General features: G+C 37.3%; 1 protein-coding gene across 8 annotated transcripts in view; it reads right to left on the bottom strand.

Annotated features, from left to right (window-relative positions):
- The window catches only part of Atpalpha (sodium/potassium-transporting ATPase subunit alpha), a 166,228-nt gene that overhangs the window by 47,563 nt on the left and 96,574 nt on the right, over nucleotides 1-22,091 (bottom strand). The window contains exon 1 of one of the 8 annotated variants that reach the window (XM_072012736.1): nucleotides 21,659-21,814. The exons of 6 other annotated variants lie outside the window; for them this stretch is intronic. In XM_072012736.1, coding sequence (XP_071868837.1) covers nucleotides 21,659-21,661 — 3 coding nt within the window. In that variant the 5' untranslated portion in view covers nucleotides 21,662-21,814. Of the gene's footprint in view, nucleotides 1-21,658; nucleotides 21,815-22,091 lie in introns of those variants that run through there. One more of the 8 variants, XM_072012733.1, reaches the window with a different exon arrangement.

Raw genomic sequence — 22,091 nt, 5'->3', positions numbered from 1 at the left:
TTTCAGAAAAAGAGTTTTCTCGAGAAATAACGATTTTTCCAATTTACGGAGGAACTTTCCTCTCTTTGATTTTCTAGAATTCTCAGAAAAACAGTCTCCTCGAGAAATAACGATTTCCCAATTTATGGATTTTCCAATCGTCCTTTTTCCGACTTTTCAGAATTCTTAAAAAGGAATGATAAAACTCAAGCAGAAATGATTTTCTAATTTACGGAGCAATTTTTCATGCTGTAATTCTCAGAAATTATATCATCTACATCTACATCTGAGGTTACAAAAATACATTTTCCTTAATTGTTAGATTGTTCAAAATGTTCTTTATTTTCCAAGACCAATTTCTACAATCGTTCGACCTTCTCGATTTAAGAGATCAAAGTATCAAAGAAGATCAGAACGACTCTATTAAACATTTGAAAAGAAGCTTACAAAATAAACAAATATGTTCGTCAATTAAAAAATTATTACAAAAGCGCAACATATTTTTCTAATTTACTTTAACGGAATAATCTCTTGGATTATTTAATTTCCTCAATTTGGAGGATTAAAATTTCTAAGAAGATGAGGACGCCCCTGTTAAAGTTCTAAAATCGAACGACACAGGATGAACAAATATCTTTTTCAATTAAAAAACTATGACAAAAGTGCAACATATTTTTCTAATTTACTTTAACGGAATAATCTCCTGGATTATTTAATTTTCTCCATTTGAAGCGTTAAAATTTCTTAGAAGACGAGGATAACCCTATTAAACGTCTCCAGAGATGCATTAAAGATTCCGAGACCAATAACGATATTATATCGTCTATTTCAAGAAGCATGACGCTAATTACAGTGAATGAGGCTGAAAAGTTGGAAGAAACTCCGCAGGTCCAACATCGTTAGAAGTCCTTGTTTAACGCGTAGAATAACCGGTTTGAATGGGAGCTTGAGGAACAACGTCCCCGCGGACGCGTTTCATCGAGCGTTCTCACGACCAAGGCAAACGCGATTATGGTAATTAATATTCGCAACGAAGTTTCGTCGACGAACTTACGAAGCTACGTCGTCGATCGCGTTTATTAATGGTACCGTGTTTCCCTTGTTCAGTGTAAACACTCGTCGAACACGTTTAACGATCCTTTTATGCACTATGATAGGAAATAACGTGGGGGATGGAATTAAGAAATTAATTAATTTTCTAGAAGAGTTTGTCGTTGAAAAGCGAACATTCGATTTTAGAAATACGTGACTAGTTTTTGCAAGTTTGGGCCATTACAATATTTGAAGATATTTGGGTTCGGCAGCTGTTTGAAAACTCGAAGGTTTCGAATTTTGGAATATTCGAGTTTTGAGATTTTTAAGCTTTCGAATCTTCCAACTTCCATATATTTAAAATATTAAGAATTTCAAATTAGAAAATTTTCAAAGTTACAGATTTACGAATTCCTCAAGTACTCTACTTTAAAGGTTTCGAATATTCCAATTTTCCAATTCTCATCCTTGCCAGTTGCTATAGCTTCAGGAGACTGTGACGAAACGCTATACAAAGATCTGCAAAGCTCACCACTCGAATTCTCATTAAGATTTGACGATAAATAAAAGTAACAGCAACGTGCGAGGTCTCCCCTTTCACGTTTCGTTCTCGACACAACGGAATGATACTCCATTGATACGAGATGATCTTGGGAGGCAGCTGCATGTTTATCCAATCAATCAAAATCCAATACACATTTTGAATAAAAAAATCGTACCACCCTTCCGATCCATCAACTTCACAATCCAATCGTTCGAACCAAGCCAACCCCCGTTAGTGAACGAATTTTCAACTCCTGAAAGTTCCTAATTTAGAAAAATCTAATTTAGAATTATCTTTCTAATTTAGAAAAATCTTCTGACACTCTGATGTGACATCGGAACCAGCGAAATCGAAACTATCGATCCGCACTTTCCCAAAGAAATTTCAATTTTACTTTAATTTGAAATTTACGATGTTCCATTCTATGTAAACTTTCTATAAAACACGCGGGTAAAAGCTTATTAAAAAATCATCTTTACTTCTTTCTTTAAATCTTAAAATATCAATGGAATATCAAAATACGTGGGGGCTGGTATAATTTACGATCAATGTAACTTGAACGAGAAACGATCGACAGATCTAAATGGCCGCGTGCAGTCTGGATGCTGGCGAGGAACGCATCATCAGCTGATCGCTGGCGGAGACACAGACGGAAAGAGAGGAAGAGAGCAGAGTGTGTGCGGCTGGCCTTGCACGCACCCTCGCGTATTGGTCACGCACAGAGAAGGAGATCCGTGACGTGACGCGTGCGTGGCACAGGGCGCTTCACGAATTGGGTCAAGAGGGAGAGACTAGTCGTTTAACTTGGGCACGGTCTGCCTCTGTTTCTCGACGTGAACGCGTCGGACCACGCGCATTCTTTCCTCTTGCAGTAGCTCACGATCGATCTTGGCCCCGGAAGTTGAAGCACAGTCGTTTCTACCTTCTGCACCAGCGGCATGTACACTTCCGTCATGTAGCGTTTGTCAAAGAGATAATAGAGCACGATGCTTTTGCGATTTTGTTATTTGGAAATTTGCTATATGTTGGCAAGAATTTTCGAGGTTAGGTAAAGATACTTGATTTCTACACAAGCTATATGTAAATTTTCGTGCACTGATAAGGGATGATAGGGGAAAATAATTCGTTAGTTTTTTCAGTTGGAAATGTTGTATATCTTGAAGAGTATTGTTGAGGTTATGTGAAGATATCCACCTCTACACAAACGATGCGTAGGTTTTTGCGTATTGATGAGAGATGATAGGGCAAGATGATTTTAGAATTTTATTTAGTTGGAACTTTTATTCCATGTGACGAAGTGTACTTTTGAGGTTAGAAGAAGTTTGCTTTCTACAAAAGCGATATGTAAATTTTCGTGTACTGATAAGGGATGATAGGGAAGATGATTCGATAGTTTTTTCAGTTGGAAATGTTGTATGTCTTGAAGAGTATTGTTGAGGTTATGTGAAGATATCCACCTCTACACAAACGATGCGTAGGTTTCTGCATATTGGTTTGAGATAATAGTGAAAGATGATTTTAGGATTTCTTTTAGTTGGAAATTTTGTATGTAATAGAAAGTACTTCTGAGGTTAGATGAAGATTGCTTTTTACAGAAGCGATATGTAGGTTTTTATGTATTAGTAAGGAATGATAAGGGAAGATGATTTTGTAGTTTTTTAGTTAGAAATGTTGTACGTGGTGGTGGCATGATGCGACTCATTGATAATGAATTTCTATGCTTTCCACAGTTTGCCCCAGATTTCGACGTACTAATATATTCACTGTCCCGAACTACTGATTGATTGATGTCACGTTCGCGTGTCTTCCGTTGCTTTGCACGTACAGAGCGGTTTTCGACGCATCCAACTGCAATGTTGCAGGCATAATGCGGACAGTGTCGTGAATAATTGATTGACTCGATCACTTATTGGTTATTATCGATTATCTGTTCGGTTGACTCGATTACAAGTTACTTAATAAAACATTCTAACCATCTATATTGCTCGGAATTTTATATGAAAAAATGCAATGAGAAAAATGGAAATAATTATTTTCAGATTAGATTGCTGGAATTGTAGTAGAGAAAATTATTAACAGGTTTCAAAATAACAAATCAAGTGCATCAATCAAATATAACTTTGTACTTTTCTGAATGTACTTCAATATTCTATCGTACTATTCCGCTTAATTATTGTTTTTTTTCTATTTAATACTCTATAAATTAATAAAATTAATAAAATTCTATAAATAATTCTACCGTTAAAATGTCTACATTGTCACAGTTAAAAAGAATCCCTCAGCTCGTAACTTTGAAGCCACACTACAACGAAAAAATCCCTTAGTTTGCCACTTATCATCGACCAACTACTACCTTACAATTGAATCATTTTAAACCACTCAAAACCGGACAATTTCACGGCCGAGGAAATATAATTAATCGTCTCATATTCTCGAACCTAACCACGATCGATCGAGCAGCCATATTTAATCGTTTCGTCGAACTGTAATATCGAGAAATTGCATCAATATTAGCGAAGAACGAGCAAAATACGTTAGCCACGGAGGATCCTAACGTCGTTTACCTTGAAGGAATTGGATCGCGTGTCTCGACGCGGGTCTTCTCGCGTGTATGTTCACTCGTCGGTCTTCAGCTTGAAACGATCGACGCGATCAAACATTGGTCACGTGAGGACGATCGTCCGGATTATCAAGATTCCCGACAAATATACCAATCGATCGTCTGACTCGAAAATTTCTTTCCACTTCTTCGAACGCATGTCGGGTCGTTTATATTTCAACACGTGTCGTGTCTAGAAAAAGGTAAGGTAAGGTTAAGCTAACTTAGAGAATTGAAATAACCAAGGGAAAAACGAATTTACTTTGATATTTTTTTATATGTTCCTAATTTGTTTAACAGGATCCCAGTTGCACAGAGTTTCTTTTGATAATTTTGAGAATTTTCTGAAGATTTTCTATATCATTGATCTTTATCAAAACCATCGATTTCGATCAGAAATAATAATCTTTTAATTAAGTTATCGTGGAGATTTATTTTCCTCAAGATGAAAGATTTATCTCGACAATCGTGAAGAGTTCGACGCTTCTGTTGACGATCTATCGATCGCGCCTACGGGTCGAGGTTCCGCGATTAAAATTGGATTTTCGTCTATTCTCGGCCGGCCGTCCCTGAAAGTCTTCGAGACAGTGAGTGTATTTATGTTACATCCAGCGTGTGGCCTCTCTAGCGCGCATTTTTCACCAGTCTTTCTCTGACACTGCAATCCCAAGATTACGTAGTTCACATCCAACACTTCCGGACGAAAAAACTTGCTTCAAATTAAATACTACTATGCTTTGAGACCAATTTCCCGATTATCTCGAGCAAAATTTTTTCATAACAATTAGATTTTTTCCTACGATTAGCTCTTAGAAGTTGAAGTGCTCCATTTCGGAGACTTCACAAATTTTGCATAAAAGTATAGCGTGGAATAATATTCTGCGTTATATTACGCTATCAAAGTATCATCCACTGATAAGAGATCTTAACGTATAAATTTCGAATCTAAAGAGTATACAGTTGCAGTTAAAAAATTGCCGATCATTTGAAGAACAATGGCAGAGATTATAATTAGAACTTTCTAATTTCTACAAATCTTCTGGAACATCGAATCGCGAAAGGAAGTTAAACATATTTTTAAAAAGCTGTACTTTCTTCTTTTAATTAAATCTATATTTACTTAATTAAACGTATATTTTGCCCAATTAATAAACTTTTACAAAGTGCAACACCTCAAATTCTAAAAATCTACTGGCACATCGAATTCAAAAAGAACACCGAACAAATTTCTACAAAAATTGTATTTTCTTCTCCCGATTAAATCGAAATATTTCTTAATCTGAAAAACTGATCAGAATCCATATTCGAAGTTGGTAATTATCAAGGGCGAGATCGAAGAAGAAATAATTCGTCGAATTTCCTCCGTTTCTATCGATGTTTAATTACTCACGGGGATGTAAATTAACGTTCTTGTTTCGCGGCAGACAAGCAACCACGCGACGAGACCGTACCAACCGCAATCAGTACCTAACTAGCCGACTAGGTACGTCGAATTCAATTACGTCGCATACAATTGATTTTCATTACGAAACCAGTTGTATCGATCCCGTGTATTAATTATGCCCACGTTGACGCAACGTGCGCTGCATAAATCGACGAGTAAAGTAATCGGTTAAGCCGATCTCCGATTGCGGTGATATCAAGGAAACTGCGTGAAACTTCATCCTGGTCAATGAACTTCGTTCTATTCGTTTAACCGAATCGCTGCGAGTCGATCTTTATTTCCATGAAAATCTGAATAATAATTCTAAATAATATTTTTTAGCGTTTTATTAGAATTTTAATGGCCAATTATTCACTTCCCTCTGCTAAAATTGCAATTTCCTTCATACAGAGTAAGAGAACGGCTGATTGATCCAGATTTTTAATTTTTAAAGATGTTATAAATATTCGTATAATAAATACATGAGAAAATATTTAGAAGTAAACATTAATATAATTTTTAATTTAGAATTCTAGGTTTGGGATATAATGTAAGATTTACGTAGTTGTTTGTAATTTGAAATTCTTGACGAATGAATTTATCGAAGAGTCAGATAATTGTTGGTTTATCTTCCTGAAAAACAATTATGGCGAACAATTGGCAATCAGATGTAATTTAGGAGAAGTTTACGTCATTGACTATGAATGTATTAAATATTAAAAGCGTCAATTGACGAAGAATTTCTAACGAGAGATCATTAAAGATCGACTTAAGATTTTCTGGAATTTGGCCAAAGGAAAAATGTATACGATGAGCGGAAACACGCTGTTCTGAGAAAATAGAATTTTCAGGTTATACGTTTCAACAATCTAACAAATACGGTGTCAGAATAAAATGTTACAGAGTTTTCGAGACGGCGAAGTTTTGGGAACATTACACTTTACGTTGAAATAAATCTTAATTCATTGCCATTAATACGATTTATTTTTATTTTATCTGTTTTGTTTATTTTATCAGGAAGAATTACTGATTCAATTATTTCAACTTGGAACCGCTGATAAAAATTATTTCCCTCTTAATTTTTCCAACCTTTTAGAATCTCACAATTATTTTTATTTGAAAATCGCTTGAAAATTATTCTCTCGTGTATCAAGCAATTATCACTGAAAGATTATTTCAATAGTAACATTCTAGACCCTCCATTAGCGCCAATTATAATTTCTGATTAAATCGATAAGCTAAAGCTTAGTCACCTACAAGATTAATGAATCAATTACCATTTATAAGAATTCATCAGTCGAACGAATGGCTTAAAATGGAAACTTAATGGAGTAAAATGGAAACGAATGGAAGCTCAACCCAGTAACATCTTTCAAAAGAACTCTTTCGTTTGTTAATAAAAATAATCAGTGAGCAAGGGAGGAGAAGGGCAGAGGGAAATCGTGATTTTTCACAGCAGTTTGCATACGTTCAAAAGTGTTATCTTTGGTGGATTGGAATTACGCTCGCGTGACCTATGATAAATTCTTGTATGTGTTTGCAAGTATATCGCGACGTGCCTCAACAACAGCTAAAAATAATTCGCTGATTAATTATCAGAGGTGTGAACGCTTGGCTAAAACGCGACTCAACTTCCATCATAGTGTACACGAATCGACAAATCTTGACGCTCACCTTGACATTCTTCGACTACTCCGGATGATTTAGATTTCGCGGAAGCCCTATGTCTCTTACGAAATACGCTAACGAGTCCTGATGAATTCGCTTGCTCAGACAAATAGAGAATCCACTCGCCGTAGGTGAGAACAGTTCAAAGCAGATCGATGAGACAGTAATATTAATAGCAGATTTCTCTATTGTTCGAAAAACAATGGAAAATTTGCTTATGGAAATGAAAAATCCTTTATGGTAAATGTGGTCAATCTCGATGATATTTTTAGGATATAGAATAATTGAAATTTGTTCGTTTGGAGAAGCAATATAATTTTCGATGTTAAATATAGTTAGAATTATTTGACGTTGAATATTTTTGAGGTAGAAAAAATTGTTTTTTTTTTTTTTTTTAGACAAATAAATATTTCGTCGAAAATATGGTTAAAATTTCATGAAGAATATCTTTTAGTGAGTAACTGAAATTCGTCTGTTAGGGGAAATTGGAGCTTTTATAATAGAAGCGATTGAAAGCAACGAAAAATAGTACTAATAACAATTGGTTTTCCAAAGTGCAGAATAATTAAAACTTTAAAATAGAAACTAACGAAAATATATATACATATTTTTTTTAAATAACAAGAGAATTTTCGTCGATGGCAAATAGTAAAAATTGTCAAATAAGAAACAGTAACGATTTTAAGGTAGATAATATTTACTCAATGGTTTAAAAAATGTTTAAAAATAACTCGATTTTTATTAGCAAGAAATAAGAGGAATTCATTTGCCCAATGAAATAATCAACATTTATATCGCGAAACATTAACGTCAATAAATAATTCATCCTATGAAAGCGCAAATTTATTCTTAACAACATTTGACCATTCACTTGCAATATTGTCGATTGTGAGAGCACACCGTGTGCAAATTTCGTCAATGGTACGTCAAAGTGACCGAGAGACTTACGCGTAAGGATTAAAAATAGGTCGAAGAGTGTTGTAGAAACATCGACTTTCTTCGATGACGAGACTTTACATAATTTTCTTCTTCTATCATTTTTCTTGCAGTTTGCTGGAGAAAAAAAATAAAAAGCTGAATAAACAGAAAAAAGGGAAGAATACTATAGATATGTACATGGGTGAAAAACACGTAAATGCTGAGTAGAAAGGTGTAGATTGAACTGGCGCGGCTCGTCTGACAAACACGTTCCTTATCTACTAACGCGAGGCTGTCTTTTAAAAGCGCTCTTTCAAGCACACGTTCGCCAACCGGCAGACGCTGTACGTGTATAGAAGCAAGACGATGGGTGATACGTCACGAAACAATTTATGTTGTGTTATGTAATAAACAGAGTGTAATAACATTGTCAGCTGTAACGACACCGATAAGTCGAGATATATTTTATTACACACGATAAGTACGATACGAACGAAATCGCTCAGACTTACAACAACGAAATTATTAATTCTGAAACAAATTTGTTTCTTGGAAAATTCACGAGAATTTTTCGAAATTTTAATGGACAAATTATTACTACGTTATATAACTAGCGATAAGATTGATACGATATATACATATACGTGATAAAACAAAATTATTAATTACTGCAATATAGAATGGTTAATAACGTACAGATTTATATTACTTGTATCTAACAGCTATATATAGCGATACATATGACATTGTTAATTGCAGTAATATTGGCATCTGAAAAATTGAACGCAAAAGAGATTAGCAACGGCAGGAGTATAAAATCGATGAAAATTCCTTCGAAATTCTTATCGAAGGGAAACAGAGGATCGTAAGAATCCGGAAAATAGTCGAAGCACTAGTGAACGTTTCCGATTTCCTAGCTCCATTCGCGGTGTCCAATTAGATCGGTGCTAGATACACAGAGCTTTAACCTCGAGTTGGCCAATTAAAACGATCGAACGAATTAGTCCAATGGACCTTAACCTCGAAATTGTCATGTGCAAGTGCAGAACGATTATTGTCAACGCAAATAAAGATACACATTTGCCCGTGAACTCTTCCTGGAAACCATTTACTACGAGATCCACGAACCTTTCGTCATTCACCTTGAATCTTTTAGCCTGGACAAAGTTCGACAACTTTTCTACATCCATTATTCAATAAATAATAATAGCAATAAATATAATTGAATAAACAAATATATCATGTATTTTGCAAGAACAATTATATCGAGTTATTTTTCATTGATCATCGTTTTCAATGGATTAAATGTAGAAATGTAGTGAGTCGCGATTTGCATAACGCGTAACCAGCGTGTAAATCGTGGAAAAGAAAATATTATGAGAGCGATCAGCGGCTAGGGAAGTCCTCGTGTGTAGTGGCAGTGCCGTAGCTAGTTCAGGGCCTTCCCTTGGTCCCCTCGAACGATGAAAGGGGCTAGTCGAGCAATTGCATAATAAATCGATACACAAAAGGGCCCGCTAGCCGGATAAAGCGAAACGTTCAACGAATCAACGACTAACGTCCTCGCTGGGTCTCGGCTACGTGCAAGTATTAACGCGATCCATTGGCTGGCCGAATTACCTCGAATAGTTTTCTTCGTGTTCTCAAGTTGGCGTATACCTGGACAAATTTTTCATCGAAAATGAAGTGAAATTTTGTTGATATGTTTGGTATAATTGTTCGAATATATTTTTAGTAGTAAGAAAATTTGGCCGATGATTCGGTTTAGTAAACTATAAAATATTTCGTGGTGTGAGTGTGTGTATGTTATTTTGTGATATGTATTAATAGAAAATGATAGAATAATTTTATACGAATTAATATGAAAGAAATTTGGAATATGTCAATAATAAGTTTTTGAAGCATTTTTGATAACAATTGAAATGGAAGATTTTGAACACGGAGGTGGAGAAAGTAGGCGTTGCAAAATTTTAGTATTTCACCGAACGTTTAAATTCGTCGAGAGCTTCAAACAAATGCATAAACAAGTTCCACACAAAAATGCGTTAACGTGCTATTGGTTATATCCCGCTGTCTAAACGGCTGTAAAATTAAATTTATGTTTAAAAAACAATCTCGTTAAAATGCAGCTATGATATAACGATTCCCGGTGTGAAATCGTATTTATCACGATAACTGTATTTAGAAACAGATTGCAATAACGGCAGATTACACGAATCCTTCATATTTGAATCACATTTAATAGAATATCGATTTTATAGCATACCATGTATCACCATATTTTCTCTACGATATTAAATTCGAGCTACGCCATTGTTACGTATACAACGAAATTTAGTACTTAATATGAAATATAAAATGAAAACTATTTGCAAAAAATCATTTATAATGATTTTAGTCCGTCGATTTTAGTCCGGAGATCGTATTAAAAATTCGTAGCGTAGTAAAAAGGAAGTTTGCTTATTTTGCAACCATAAAAAACGTATGTTTGCCGTGAAAAGACTTAATATCCTCTGTGCGCTCAAAAATCTATAAATATTTCTCTATGAAACACTTTCGTCTACCCAGTTTTTATTTTTTTTTTTTTTTTTCGTGATTTACGATTCAATAGTTATTTGTTTTAATATTATGAAAAAATCTAAAAACTGCGTTCAGTTTATAATTATTCGCTGCGCTGTATATGTACAAAAAGTACAGTTGCATCCAAAGTAGGTGAAAATGAAGGAAAGCGCGTGGTACGACGAAAAACTTTAAGAAGATTAAGCGAACCGAGACTGATGGAAGAACAGAGTACATATTTTATTCTTCTTCATCATTGATCTGGTTGGCAGAACGTCGGAAGAGTGCGACGTGAAAAGGGCAATCCCTTTGCGGGCCAACGACCGTCGCCGACTTACTTCGTTAAGGGGAAACATTGGTTTAACCGAAGACCTACAAACGTTCTAAGCAGAAGTCTTTGAAGAGGCCATTACAGCATTCGGATTTCCACGGGATTTCCAGCCCGTTTTCTTTTCTTACAGCAGGAATAAATGCTCTCAACTCGAGAAATTCCGTCTGATTGAAAGAACTGCAGCTTCTGTTTCAATGAAATTATCGAACGAATCATTTTCTAAGAGGAATTCTACAATTTGTCATCGGAGCTTCGATTCACAGATTAAAGGTAGAATATTGTTTTTGTTTTTTAGTTTTTAATTTTATAAAGAGAATTTGTTGTTGCTTTTATTTATATTTATACTGAATTTATCATACGATGAATCATCAGCATCGTTAAAAATTATTTCTATTCATCTGTTAATTGAATTAATTTCTATTTAGAATAACAGAGAAGTGGAAGAACCTTGAGAAACTTTAGCCGACATATGTGAAAAATTATATGTCAAATTCACTAAATTTCCCATATATCTAACGTTACAGGAAATTGTCGCTTTAATTTATTTACTAAATTTAAATCATTAACTTCCATCACTCATTTTAACATCATCGATTGTCGAATCAGGATTCATCATTTTTCACATAACTCGCGCTCATAAATTTGTTTAATTTTCTCCATTCCCATGGAGAACACAAATAGCAGCTTAAAACGATATAATATTTAAAAACAAATATATGAAAATACCTTCTCAACACACTCGTCTACTTATATATATCACACAATAAATCATACAACAAACTTTACAAAATGTAAGATCGGTATATCGAATAAATCGCTTAAATGTCTCCTTAATAAACCAAGCGAATTTTTCATCAAAATCTATTCTATATTTCGCAGCGATATATAAAAAAAAAAAAAAGAAAGCTAGGAAATAAAGTACGAAGCGTCGAAGCATGCCAATTCTCATTCATTCCAGCTAGATCGGGAACTACAATCTAAGGGGATCAACACTACGATCGTTGATCGATCAGTGGCTCGAGTAATCACGTAACAAGAAGCGGATCGCTATAAATACGTTTCTAAGACGTGCTCTGGACGCCGGAATAATTATCATAGGCACGTCGTTATTCAATTTCTCGTGCGGGGCGGTCAGACGTCATGCAATAATTGAGCTTGGTTAAGGAGGAAAACGATCGCTGGGGTGAGGTTAGCAGTCGGGGCCGATCGATACTTGTCTTCCAAGGAAAACATCGAACCGACTGGAGAAACGCGGCCTTTCGCTACGGAAATAGAAATCGGCCTCTGCTGTTCACGCAAGATAAACGATTCGTGCAACTTGCTTCGAGAAATCGAAAGCGACGAAGTGGAGGAATCGCAGCCATCGTGTTTGAAACCGGAAATGCATAGAAGAGCCTGCGATGATCATTCTCGGTTCTTGACAATTTTATCTCTAATTCGTTTTAAGTTTCGATCGGATTCGACGGAGATCGACGGATCGGAGGAATTACAGACGACGTCCTCGAAGCCGAGATCAGTCGACTCTAGTGAGAATTACGCGGAAGAAACTTCAAAGCCTATTTTTGGATTCTATAAGATTCTAGCGTTCGTTTGATCTCGGCTTGAAAATTTGGGAAATTGGTGGAACTGCAACTTCTTAGAACACGAAATCGACTGATTCGCGTGAACATGCGTAAAGAGACTAGGAAGATCGTCATGGATTTGTTCAAGTCTGTATCCTTCTTTTCAGTTTTGCTTCTGATGAATCGAAATAAACTGAAGGAAATGCAATTAAGAAATGGAACAGAATAATCTTCGATGATTGTTCTTGGTTGGTTCAAGATTTCACAAACTGAGAATCGACGACGTACAGTCCGCGTTCTCGTAATCGAGATTAATGGGCTCGAGTGAAAATCCACGGAAGATTATTCTTGGCTTCGACTTTATTGCTCTCTTTGCTTTCCATTTCGGAAGCTCGAAGTCGAGAAATTGAAGGAACTGCGTACAGCCAAAGTCCTTGAAATCGAAAACGATCGGTATGATCGAAAACGAATAAGAATAAAGGAGAAAGAAACTTCGAAGATTATCTTTCACTTTCTCCCGATTTTATCCGCGTTCCTCTATTTGGTCTCGTTAAACGGGCGAAATGTGTCTCGAGGGTGCCGCTATTTTTGTTGAAAGTACGTTTGGGAATTCGATTGGGGGAGAAATCATTTTGCCTGATTGCATATCGAACTTGTGGGAGTTGGAGAGAAATCAGAACTGCGGCATTAGGGTGTTATTGAGGAAGATAATAGCACAGGAATCTAGGACGTGTTTGTACAGATGGAAATTGACGATTGCCAGGGATTTGGAAGGTCACATTAACGCGAAGCCATTAGAACCTTACGCTGGCCATGCGAAATGAACGCGAGACGAAAGGAATGTTAAGACCTAATCCTCGTCTCGTGGAACTTGGAGTAGCTCGTGATAATTGTGAAGATATGCCGCCTCGGCCTCTTCGATATTCGACCACCCGGTATCTTAAACTCGCACGGGATAATCTTCAAGTTATAAACAATAAAGTTATAAAAATTCGAGTACTGAGGAATCAAACTGAAACAGAGTAACGAACAAAATTTGTATTTTAAAATTCTAAAAGCATGGGAAACTGATTTTCCGCCAAAATAAAAAGGCTATTGGATCATAAAGAATTCGAAGATTACAGTAGAATTTACGAAATGGAGAGTAAGTAACAAATAATTATTTGTTATTTATTAATAAGTAAAATGTACTTTAAACTCGACATCTCCTCGAAGACATAACCTAAATTCGCTGAATAATTTCAACGATTAAGATTCTTATTACGCATTTCATTAAGATTTTAGTCAAAGACGCGAAAAGAAAAGATGGTAGAGTTAGCGGAATCTCTGTACAAAATTAAACTCTGATAGGTTAGGTTATGTATCTATTTTTCACCAAAATAAAGGGGCTATTGGATCATAAAGAATTCGAAGATTACAGTAGAATTTACGAAATGGAGAGTAAGTAACAAATAATTATTTGTTATTTATTAATAAGTAAAATGTACTTTAAACTTGACATCTCCTCGAAGACATAACCTAAATTCGCTAAATAATTTCAACGATTAAGATTCTTATTACGCATTTCATTAAGATTTTAATCAAAGACGCGAGAAGAAAAGATGGTGTAGCTAGCGAAATCTCTGTACAAAATTAAACTCTGATAGGTTAGGTTATGTATCTACGTATGTACTCTTCCAATGATCCTCTAAAATCGAATTCCGATAGGTTAGGTCATACGTCTATATACTTTTCCATTGATTCTCCCAACTATGATAGTTAACAAATAACCCGTTTCTAATGTCTTAATTTCCTTAATTTTCACGAAACGACCTAGATGCTAACCTAAATTCATCGTCAATCGATACTTTCGTTCAGGGAGCTACACTGCTGAAGGAATCGATGCACCGATTTCGTCGATACGAAAAGCAGCAACAAAGTTTCACGTAGCACGTGAACGACGTGGATCGATAACCTGGCTGGTATAATATTTTTGTCGAGCTGGGAAAATTATTCGCTTACTGGGAGGAACCCTCGTCCAAGTCGAAGGATCAACCCCTTCGTAACGCGAAGGAGATCACAAAGAGGGCGACCATCGTGGCTGGTCACGTTTCTACTGTGGTAAAAGTGTTCTTTCAAAGAGAAAAATCGTGTCGGAAATAAAAATCCTTTAAATACACTGACCGGCGGCAAAGGCTTGTTGCTTACACTAACAATAAGCGAAAGAAGGCGAAGGCCAAACTTGGAGGAAGCTGCAACGTTCTCCTTCCCTTGCACGAATTATTTATCTGGTTAGATGCATTTTACTGCCTACTTTCTTTGTCTCTTTAATAATTTTGATGCAGATTATTATGTCGTTTCATAAGTTTCGTTGTGTTTTAATTATTGATCCTTGAATCAGTATCGTTTCATTTTTGTAGGAAATTTAAGCGTACAAAAATGTACAAGATGTCCAGAATTCGAATAGTGCAATTATATTATACTTGATTCTTCTGTTAAAAAATTAATAGCTTGCACTATAACTGCACCACAACTTTTCGAATCAGTGTTGCAAAATATTTGCTGTTTCTCTTGGAAACTTTAAGCTACGTTGTAGCGCTTATACAAAATAAATTTGCTCGCTTGTTTTAACGAGAATAAGCAACGTATCTTTGTTCACTGACGCAAAAGTGGATCGGAATAAATCTTCGCGTGGTCTCTTCGAGCGAAGATTAGAACGTCACGAAATGTAATCCAACTTCGATGCTCTAAGACAGTAAGAAAACACGGCACGGAAAGATTCCCACGAAGATTCCAATTGGAAAATGTCACCTGAAAGCACCGCGCGACAGGACGACGGAGAAAAATAGATAGATAAGATATAGAGTAGTGAAAATAGCAAAGAAACTTCGTCTCCTAAGAGGCTCTCCCGATCTTAGAGAAACTTCACTTCTTTCAATGTCAAGAGAAACGACAAAAAGCATAAAGTCGTTGGGGTAGGAACGTATGCAAATGAAAAGGGAGAGAGGGCAAGGGATTTGCATTGGTCGACGAAGGGTAGAGAACGCGTCGTGGTAAAATTTGCCGACGTTATCATGTACGAATCGAAATGTCAGAGGAATTATAAATAGGTTAGGATCGATAGGCAGCCCAGAAGGCGAGCCTGGGCGCCATCTAGTCTGCGGCCTTTCCACCTACAACCACCTCTGCTGCCTCTGTGTCTTTGCAACCTACTGCTTAATGGACGTCCGATGCTTTCTCTCGCAGCTTTTCAACCGACTTCTTTCGATGCATTAAAGATCGAACGACCTCGAACTTTATTAAACAACGTCGAAAGATGCTTCGAGGATTTAAGGAAATCTGTTTGGGTAAAACAAGATCTGACAAGGGAAGATGTCGAAGCAAAAATCTTGAAGGGCGGAATTAATTCCTGTTTTTAGAGGATTCTTTTAAACAAATACAACTGATCGTAAGGAACTAGAGTCATTTTTTTTCAGAATTTGGACAACTGTCTTGAATTTCAAGTATTCGCGTAATTTGTGAATTTGTTGAGGAAGATTAAAAAAGAAATTGAGAAATGCGCGAAGCAATTATTCTTTTCTTTCGGAATTACGATAATTATTTAGAATTCCTAACCTCTTCGATAACCAACCAAACTAATTTGAAACTTTTTCCAAAGCCATCATATCTTAAAAAAAAAAAAAAAAAAAAAACACTCGGATAACTACTAACTAATCAAACAAATTTTAGAAAGTAACTTCTCTTGTCTTCCAAAGATCCAATTATTTCTGATCTATCTGACACTCAGACCATCTCTAATTAAAGATTTTGCGAAAGTAGTCACACCACCCTCAAAAACTATTCCAACCATCACTAACTAAACACACCAAGAAAAAAAAAAAAAAAAAAAGGAAGGAAGAAAAATTGTTTTTCATATTAGGTCCTCTATAAAAGTAATTGCTCCTCCATAGATCCAACAATCTCCTCGAGTTCTTCGGAAGAAATGGGAAAGACACAATGTCACTAACTCGCCTTTCTTCTCAACGAAAAACACTTCGTGGTCGTTTCTAGACTTCGTTTTCTCGGCCACTCGGCACGTTTTCTACGAGATACGGGGCAATCCAAGGCAATACGGGGCGGTGGAGACCGGAAGGAAGCCTGGACGTTCCCCGGAGGCGGGCTCCGCCTCAAGAACCCGTTCAGGCTGCAGCATCTAGCGTGAGCTCGTTAGAAACACTTCTGACGGAAATGAGCGTTTTGCGGGCCGAAGCGAGCTGAACGAGAAACGTTAAGTGGCGTGTGATGCACGGCCAGGAGCTTAATTTTACGCTCGTGACGCGAAACATCGCGTCTAATGGTCGACAACGTCTCTTTTATCGAACGAAGTTACAGTAGCAAACAAAAGAAAGTCTAAATATAAGTGATACGAAAAGTGCTATCATTTTATAAAATAAAATAATTGTATTTGATAAAAGTAGTGAATAAGTATAATATGTATCTTTTAAAACAGACGACTGTCAACAGAATAGTGAAAAATATCTGATACGAAAGTCAGTAACACGCGCATATACACAAATGAATTACTCAGCAACTTCAAACTTCCTTTTGTCCACTGCTATGTATGTTCGCTGGTTGCAATTTAAAAGTAATTCTGCTCGTTGGTTAACCGCATCTATTTCGGTTGCTTTGCTTCGCGCAATATTCCTGGATTTGTGTTTTGATTGAAAGACGATCGATGGAGAATGGCTAGATACAGCTTGTAGCTGATTGAAATGGATGATTGTATTATTATAGGTTAGGTGGAGACCAGGAGAGACGTTGCTGGATGAATAGAAATCGATAAGGTTTGGAATGGAAGGGATTTCGGAATAGTTGTGACGTACCTCCTTGATGTTATTCTCATCAGAGGTACCATGGATTTTTGGGGAAAAAGATTTCAGCTAAACTAGGTTAATGGGTTTTATCTAAGAGAGGAGAACTTGACTGATGGATGGGAATCGATAAAAAAGTTTAGAGCAGATCTTGGAATAATTCTAGTGAAAAATTTGCGTAATTTTTGATGTTATTTTCCTTGAAGATTCTATGCATTATCATTGAAGGAGATTAGGTTAGGTCGGGCATAAGTTTTTGTGTAAGTCAGAAGATGTCGCCAGGCGAATGCAAACTAATGGAGCAAACTTAAAGTAGATGAAATTTTGGAGTAGGTACGATGTCTTCGCGTAATTTTTGGTACTATTCAAGTTAGAAGATCCCTAAATTCTTTTGAAAAGATTTAGGTTAGGTTAACCTTATTTCATTCTGAAAGAAATTTAGAGTAGAAAGGCTTTTGGATCGGTTACGAGTCACATAATTTTTTACGTTATTCCGATTACAGGTTCCATGCATTCTTATTGAAAAGGATTTAGGTGGTAAAGAGTTACAGTTTGAACGTAGAGGGTTTTTGCGCAAAGGGCTCTGTTGCAATTTAGGTTAGGTTCCATGGATTTCTGTTGAAAGAGGTTTAGTGTTATTCAAACTAGAGATTTCTGTGTAAAAGTAGCTTGACGTTATTTAGTTTAGAGTTTCCATTCAGAAAATTCAGTTAAACAAGATTTGGTGTTGCCAATTCGCTTGCAAGTCTCCACAATTTTCATGAATGCCTTTCCAAAAAGATTTAACGTTATTTAAATCTGAATCGCCAGTGAATTTCCATCAAATAGGAACTCTACATCACTTGTAATATTATCAAAATCTAAATCGGTACCCACAATAGGGAACAAAGATATCAGAACAAGTTCGAATTTCGATAAGAACGAGTAGCTACTTCTCGTTCTACTCTTGAACGTAACGCAAGATTATTTAAAAGCTCAGGAAATTAGGAATATTCGTAATAGATTGCAAATCTGACGATTCAGACGCTGTAGGAAAAAATTGAACGAATCAAAAAATTGAAGATTCTAAACCGATCAAAAGTTATCGATTAAGCAAAGCAATATCGTGATCATCTTGAAACCTATTGATGATTGACAACAAGAATGATCGATGGAAAAGGGTATGCGCACGACGATCGTCCTTCGAGTTTGATCGACGATCGACGTTGCACGATAGCAGAAGTTGACGAAAGTCGGATGCGAAGCTCGCAACGATTTCATTCTTTACGTTTATTGTATCGCGCAATCGATCCGTCGATAACCGGACCGAGCGAGTGTTGAATGAACACGAACGTCACCGACGCGTTATGTAACTGACCTGAGCAGCTCGCAAAGGGCGCAAGTCCCTTCCTGTGGCCGAAGGTCATAGGTCGAAATCGGTATAGAGTATTCCGCCGATCTGATCTGCCTAACCTTTACAATTCGCTTTTCACAGAAATCCACTTCAAGAAAATTAGCTTTTACATCAAATAACATTATCGAACATCGGACTTCAGTTATAAAATTCGAACAAACTGTCAAGAAAGAGAATAGACAACGAAAGAAAAATAAGAGGTAAATGATGATAATCTATAGCGATTGGAAAACTGCGGCACGTTTATGAATTTACGTGAAACCGAAGTACAGAAACGAACAATATGCAGGAATATACAAAATGTTCAGAGAGATGGCAGTGTTTCTGTTAATATTTGACGTCTTGCATTTTATTTATAAGAATATGAATTTGCATAAAGATTCGCAGTCTAGCGATTGAAAGTTTTCGAAAAGAATAGCTGACGAAGGAGTGGAGAAAAACATCACGCGAGAGAATAGCGAACAAATCGTGACGGGGTAATCGACTGGCGGAAGTCGTTCGAAGGAATTTCAATGAATGAAAAACGCCGGTAAGGGCCTGTTAAAAGGATCGACCTTTTCAATTGACGGCTGCGTCCTTGGGCCAGCAGTAGCACCAGCCCCGATCAAGAGCTCGCGTGCGAACGCGCCTATCAAACTCTTCGTGCACCTCGTAAAAGACATTCTCTTATATTAATAGAGAAAGGAATGAAAAGTCCTCGTTGCAATATAAAAATCCAAAAATTCTATATCTCAATACGTATAACGATAAACACCTCGCTTAATTATATATTATTATATTCCTCAAACAAGAAAACTTCTCATCACATTTGCTTCGTATACCTTGCAAACGACATCTTCCCATATAAATGACAAAAATGCGAAAACTTAAATAATCTCAATTTATATAACAACATTTAACTATATGACAAAATTCCTCGGCAAGTTTACTTTAGACGTGTTGTCAAAGACATTTCCTCAGGTGAATGGGAAACGAACCAAAAATCCTCATTTAAATATACCAAACTTGCCTATGCAAATATACCAAAAAGCTAAAGGAGCAATAAACCCAATAAATACGCCAGGAACTTTACTTAACAGGAGATATTCCACGCGAAATTCCGAAGCATCAACGAGACAATGGAGGCTGCAACTCATTCGAATTCCATCGGGCTATCGATCGATACACGCCGGAGAGCTTCTTGCAACGGACAGATCCAGGCAACCGAATTTCAAATGTGTCAAAGGAGCCAGAAAATCTCAATACGCACACCGGCAGACTTCGCTTAGCTACGTAACAAAGTGCAGTTAATCGACGAGACAATGGAGGCTGCAACTAGTTCAAATTCCAGCAAACGATCGATAGATTCACCGAACAAGTTGGCCTCCTCATCCGACAGACAGATCTAGGCAACCCAATTTCCCAGCCAGAATACGTTCCCTAAACACGTTCGATCGTTGGAAAATCGAAGAACGTTCGCGTTCACGCGGAGATCGTTACGACAACGTGAGAGGGTGGGTTGGAGAGAAGAAAAGGAAGGGTAGCTTGCAATCGAGGGCGTGTCGCGAATCTGCGGCCAGGTTAGGTATCTGTTATTTCTACGTTTCAATCGGCGTTATCTGCTGCTGCACGACGATTTTCGAACGACAGTTCACGACACGGAAAAAGACGAAAGATAGCCGTTTGGAGGCAAGTTGGACAGATAGATTTGTTAGAACGTTTAGAAAGGATCGTTAAGATGATTAAGAAGATTAGATGCAAGGTAGTCTGGAAGGCGAGTTATAATTCATCGTTATCAAGGGTTCCGATTTATCCTTGCTTGCGGAGAGCTTGCGCAGGTTAGCGAAAGGTGAGCTTTAATAGCTCGCTAAAAATACCAATCTCCATGCGGACGTTATTTTCTGCTGGAACGTGCAACGATCGATCGAATTAAGGTAGTTTCGAGGAGAAAATGCAAGATGAATCCCTCGTCGTCTCTCTATCTTCTGTTACAAATATAAAACCATAATCTGCCATAATAGAATAGTTAATAAGTAGAAGTGGATAAAATAGAGAATTACGAAGTTTCATAGACTTTCCGTTGGACGATCCTATGTTTCGTGTCACGAGAAACAGAGACTGGGGCGAGAACGATAATGGGAAACTGTGTCGACCACACGTTACATGGAAGGACGTTTCATGTTCAACTGGCACGATCATGGGGAATTTGATAGAATTAGAATACCATAATTGTATCGATAGAATTGGATTTGCTGTCGAGAGTAAGACGCTGTTGAAATTTCCAGGATTTTCATTGAGGATTTTCGCGAGAAAAACACGAAGACCGTGTTGGAAAGTCCGCAGCTGGTCGGTGGCGCGTGCGCACCGTGACGCAACACCCTCACCGACACCCTTCGAGAACTAGAACCAACCCCACCTCCGATGGAAGCACGGACGGGCTTTCTAGCTTTCTTTCTCGGTCGCCCCGCACTCTCGACGACGCCTAAAAAGTACTCGAGCCGCACAATTGGGTCAGGGAACCACGCGTACAATCCGCGATCGAAGCACTGCCAGCAACATCCACTGTCTTATAGCTTTCTTCTAGCAATTCACATTCCTTCAATCGTCTTTCTCATTCCGAGAGCCACAGACGAAAAATGTCGTATAACTTCGACAACGAAAGATTTTATGAAATAAAATGCGACGCTACTTGCGACTAGATTAAATTGAGAATAGATTAAAAAAGAAATGGAAATAGAATAGTAGAAAAAAAAAAGTAAAGATCTACAGCGATATATAAGAAGGACGTTGGAAACGGTTAAACAAGGGCAAAGGGTGGTTTTTCCAGAAAATACCACTTTACCATCTCGCTCCTTCTGCAGTGGACTGGTCGAAGACGAAGAAGAAGAAGAAGAAGGAGAAAGAAATAGACAGAGGGAGGGACAGCCTTTCCGACTCGAGGATACTTCCTCGCTTTCCTGGAAACGACGACACTGACGGAACGGATCACTGGGAAGAACTGCTTCGCGCTGATTCCGCGAGAGTTCGACGTGTAAAGAAAGTAAGACAGAGAGACAGACAGAGGGAGATAGAGAGAGAGAGATAGAGAGAGAGAGAGCGCTGAGAGCACAACCCTTCCTTGTCTCCGTACGCCTTTCTCTCTCGCTCTCTCCCACTCTCCTCCTCCTACCCCCTCGATCGAAGCTCCTCTTTAGCAGTGGTTACACCACAGACTCGCCTCTCTTTCTCTCTCTCTCTTTTACACCGTCTCTCTCTCTCTCTCTCTCTCTACATCG

Source organism: Bombus fervidus, chromosome 11, assembly GCF_041682495.2.
Source record: "Bombus fervidus isolate BK054 chromosome 11, iyBomFerv1, whole genome shotgun sequence".
Classification (NCBI taxonomy): Eukaryota; Metazoa; Arthropoda; class Insecta; order Hymenoptera; family Apidae; genus Bombus; species Bombus fervidus.
Note: the sequence above shows the minus strand (reverse complement) of the source record. Positions and strands in the feature narration are given on the sequence as shown.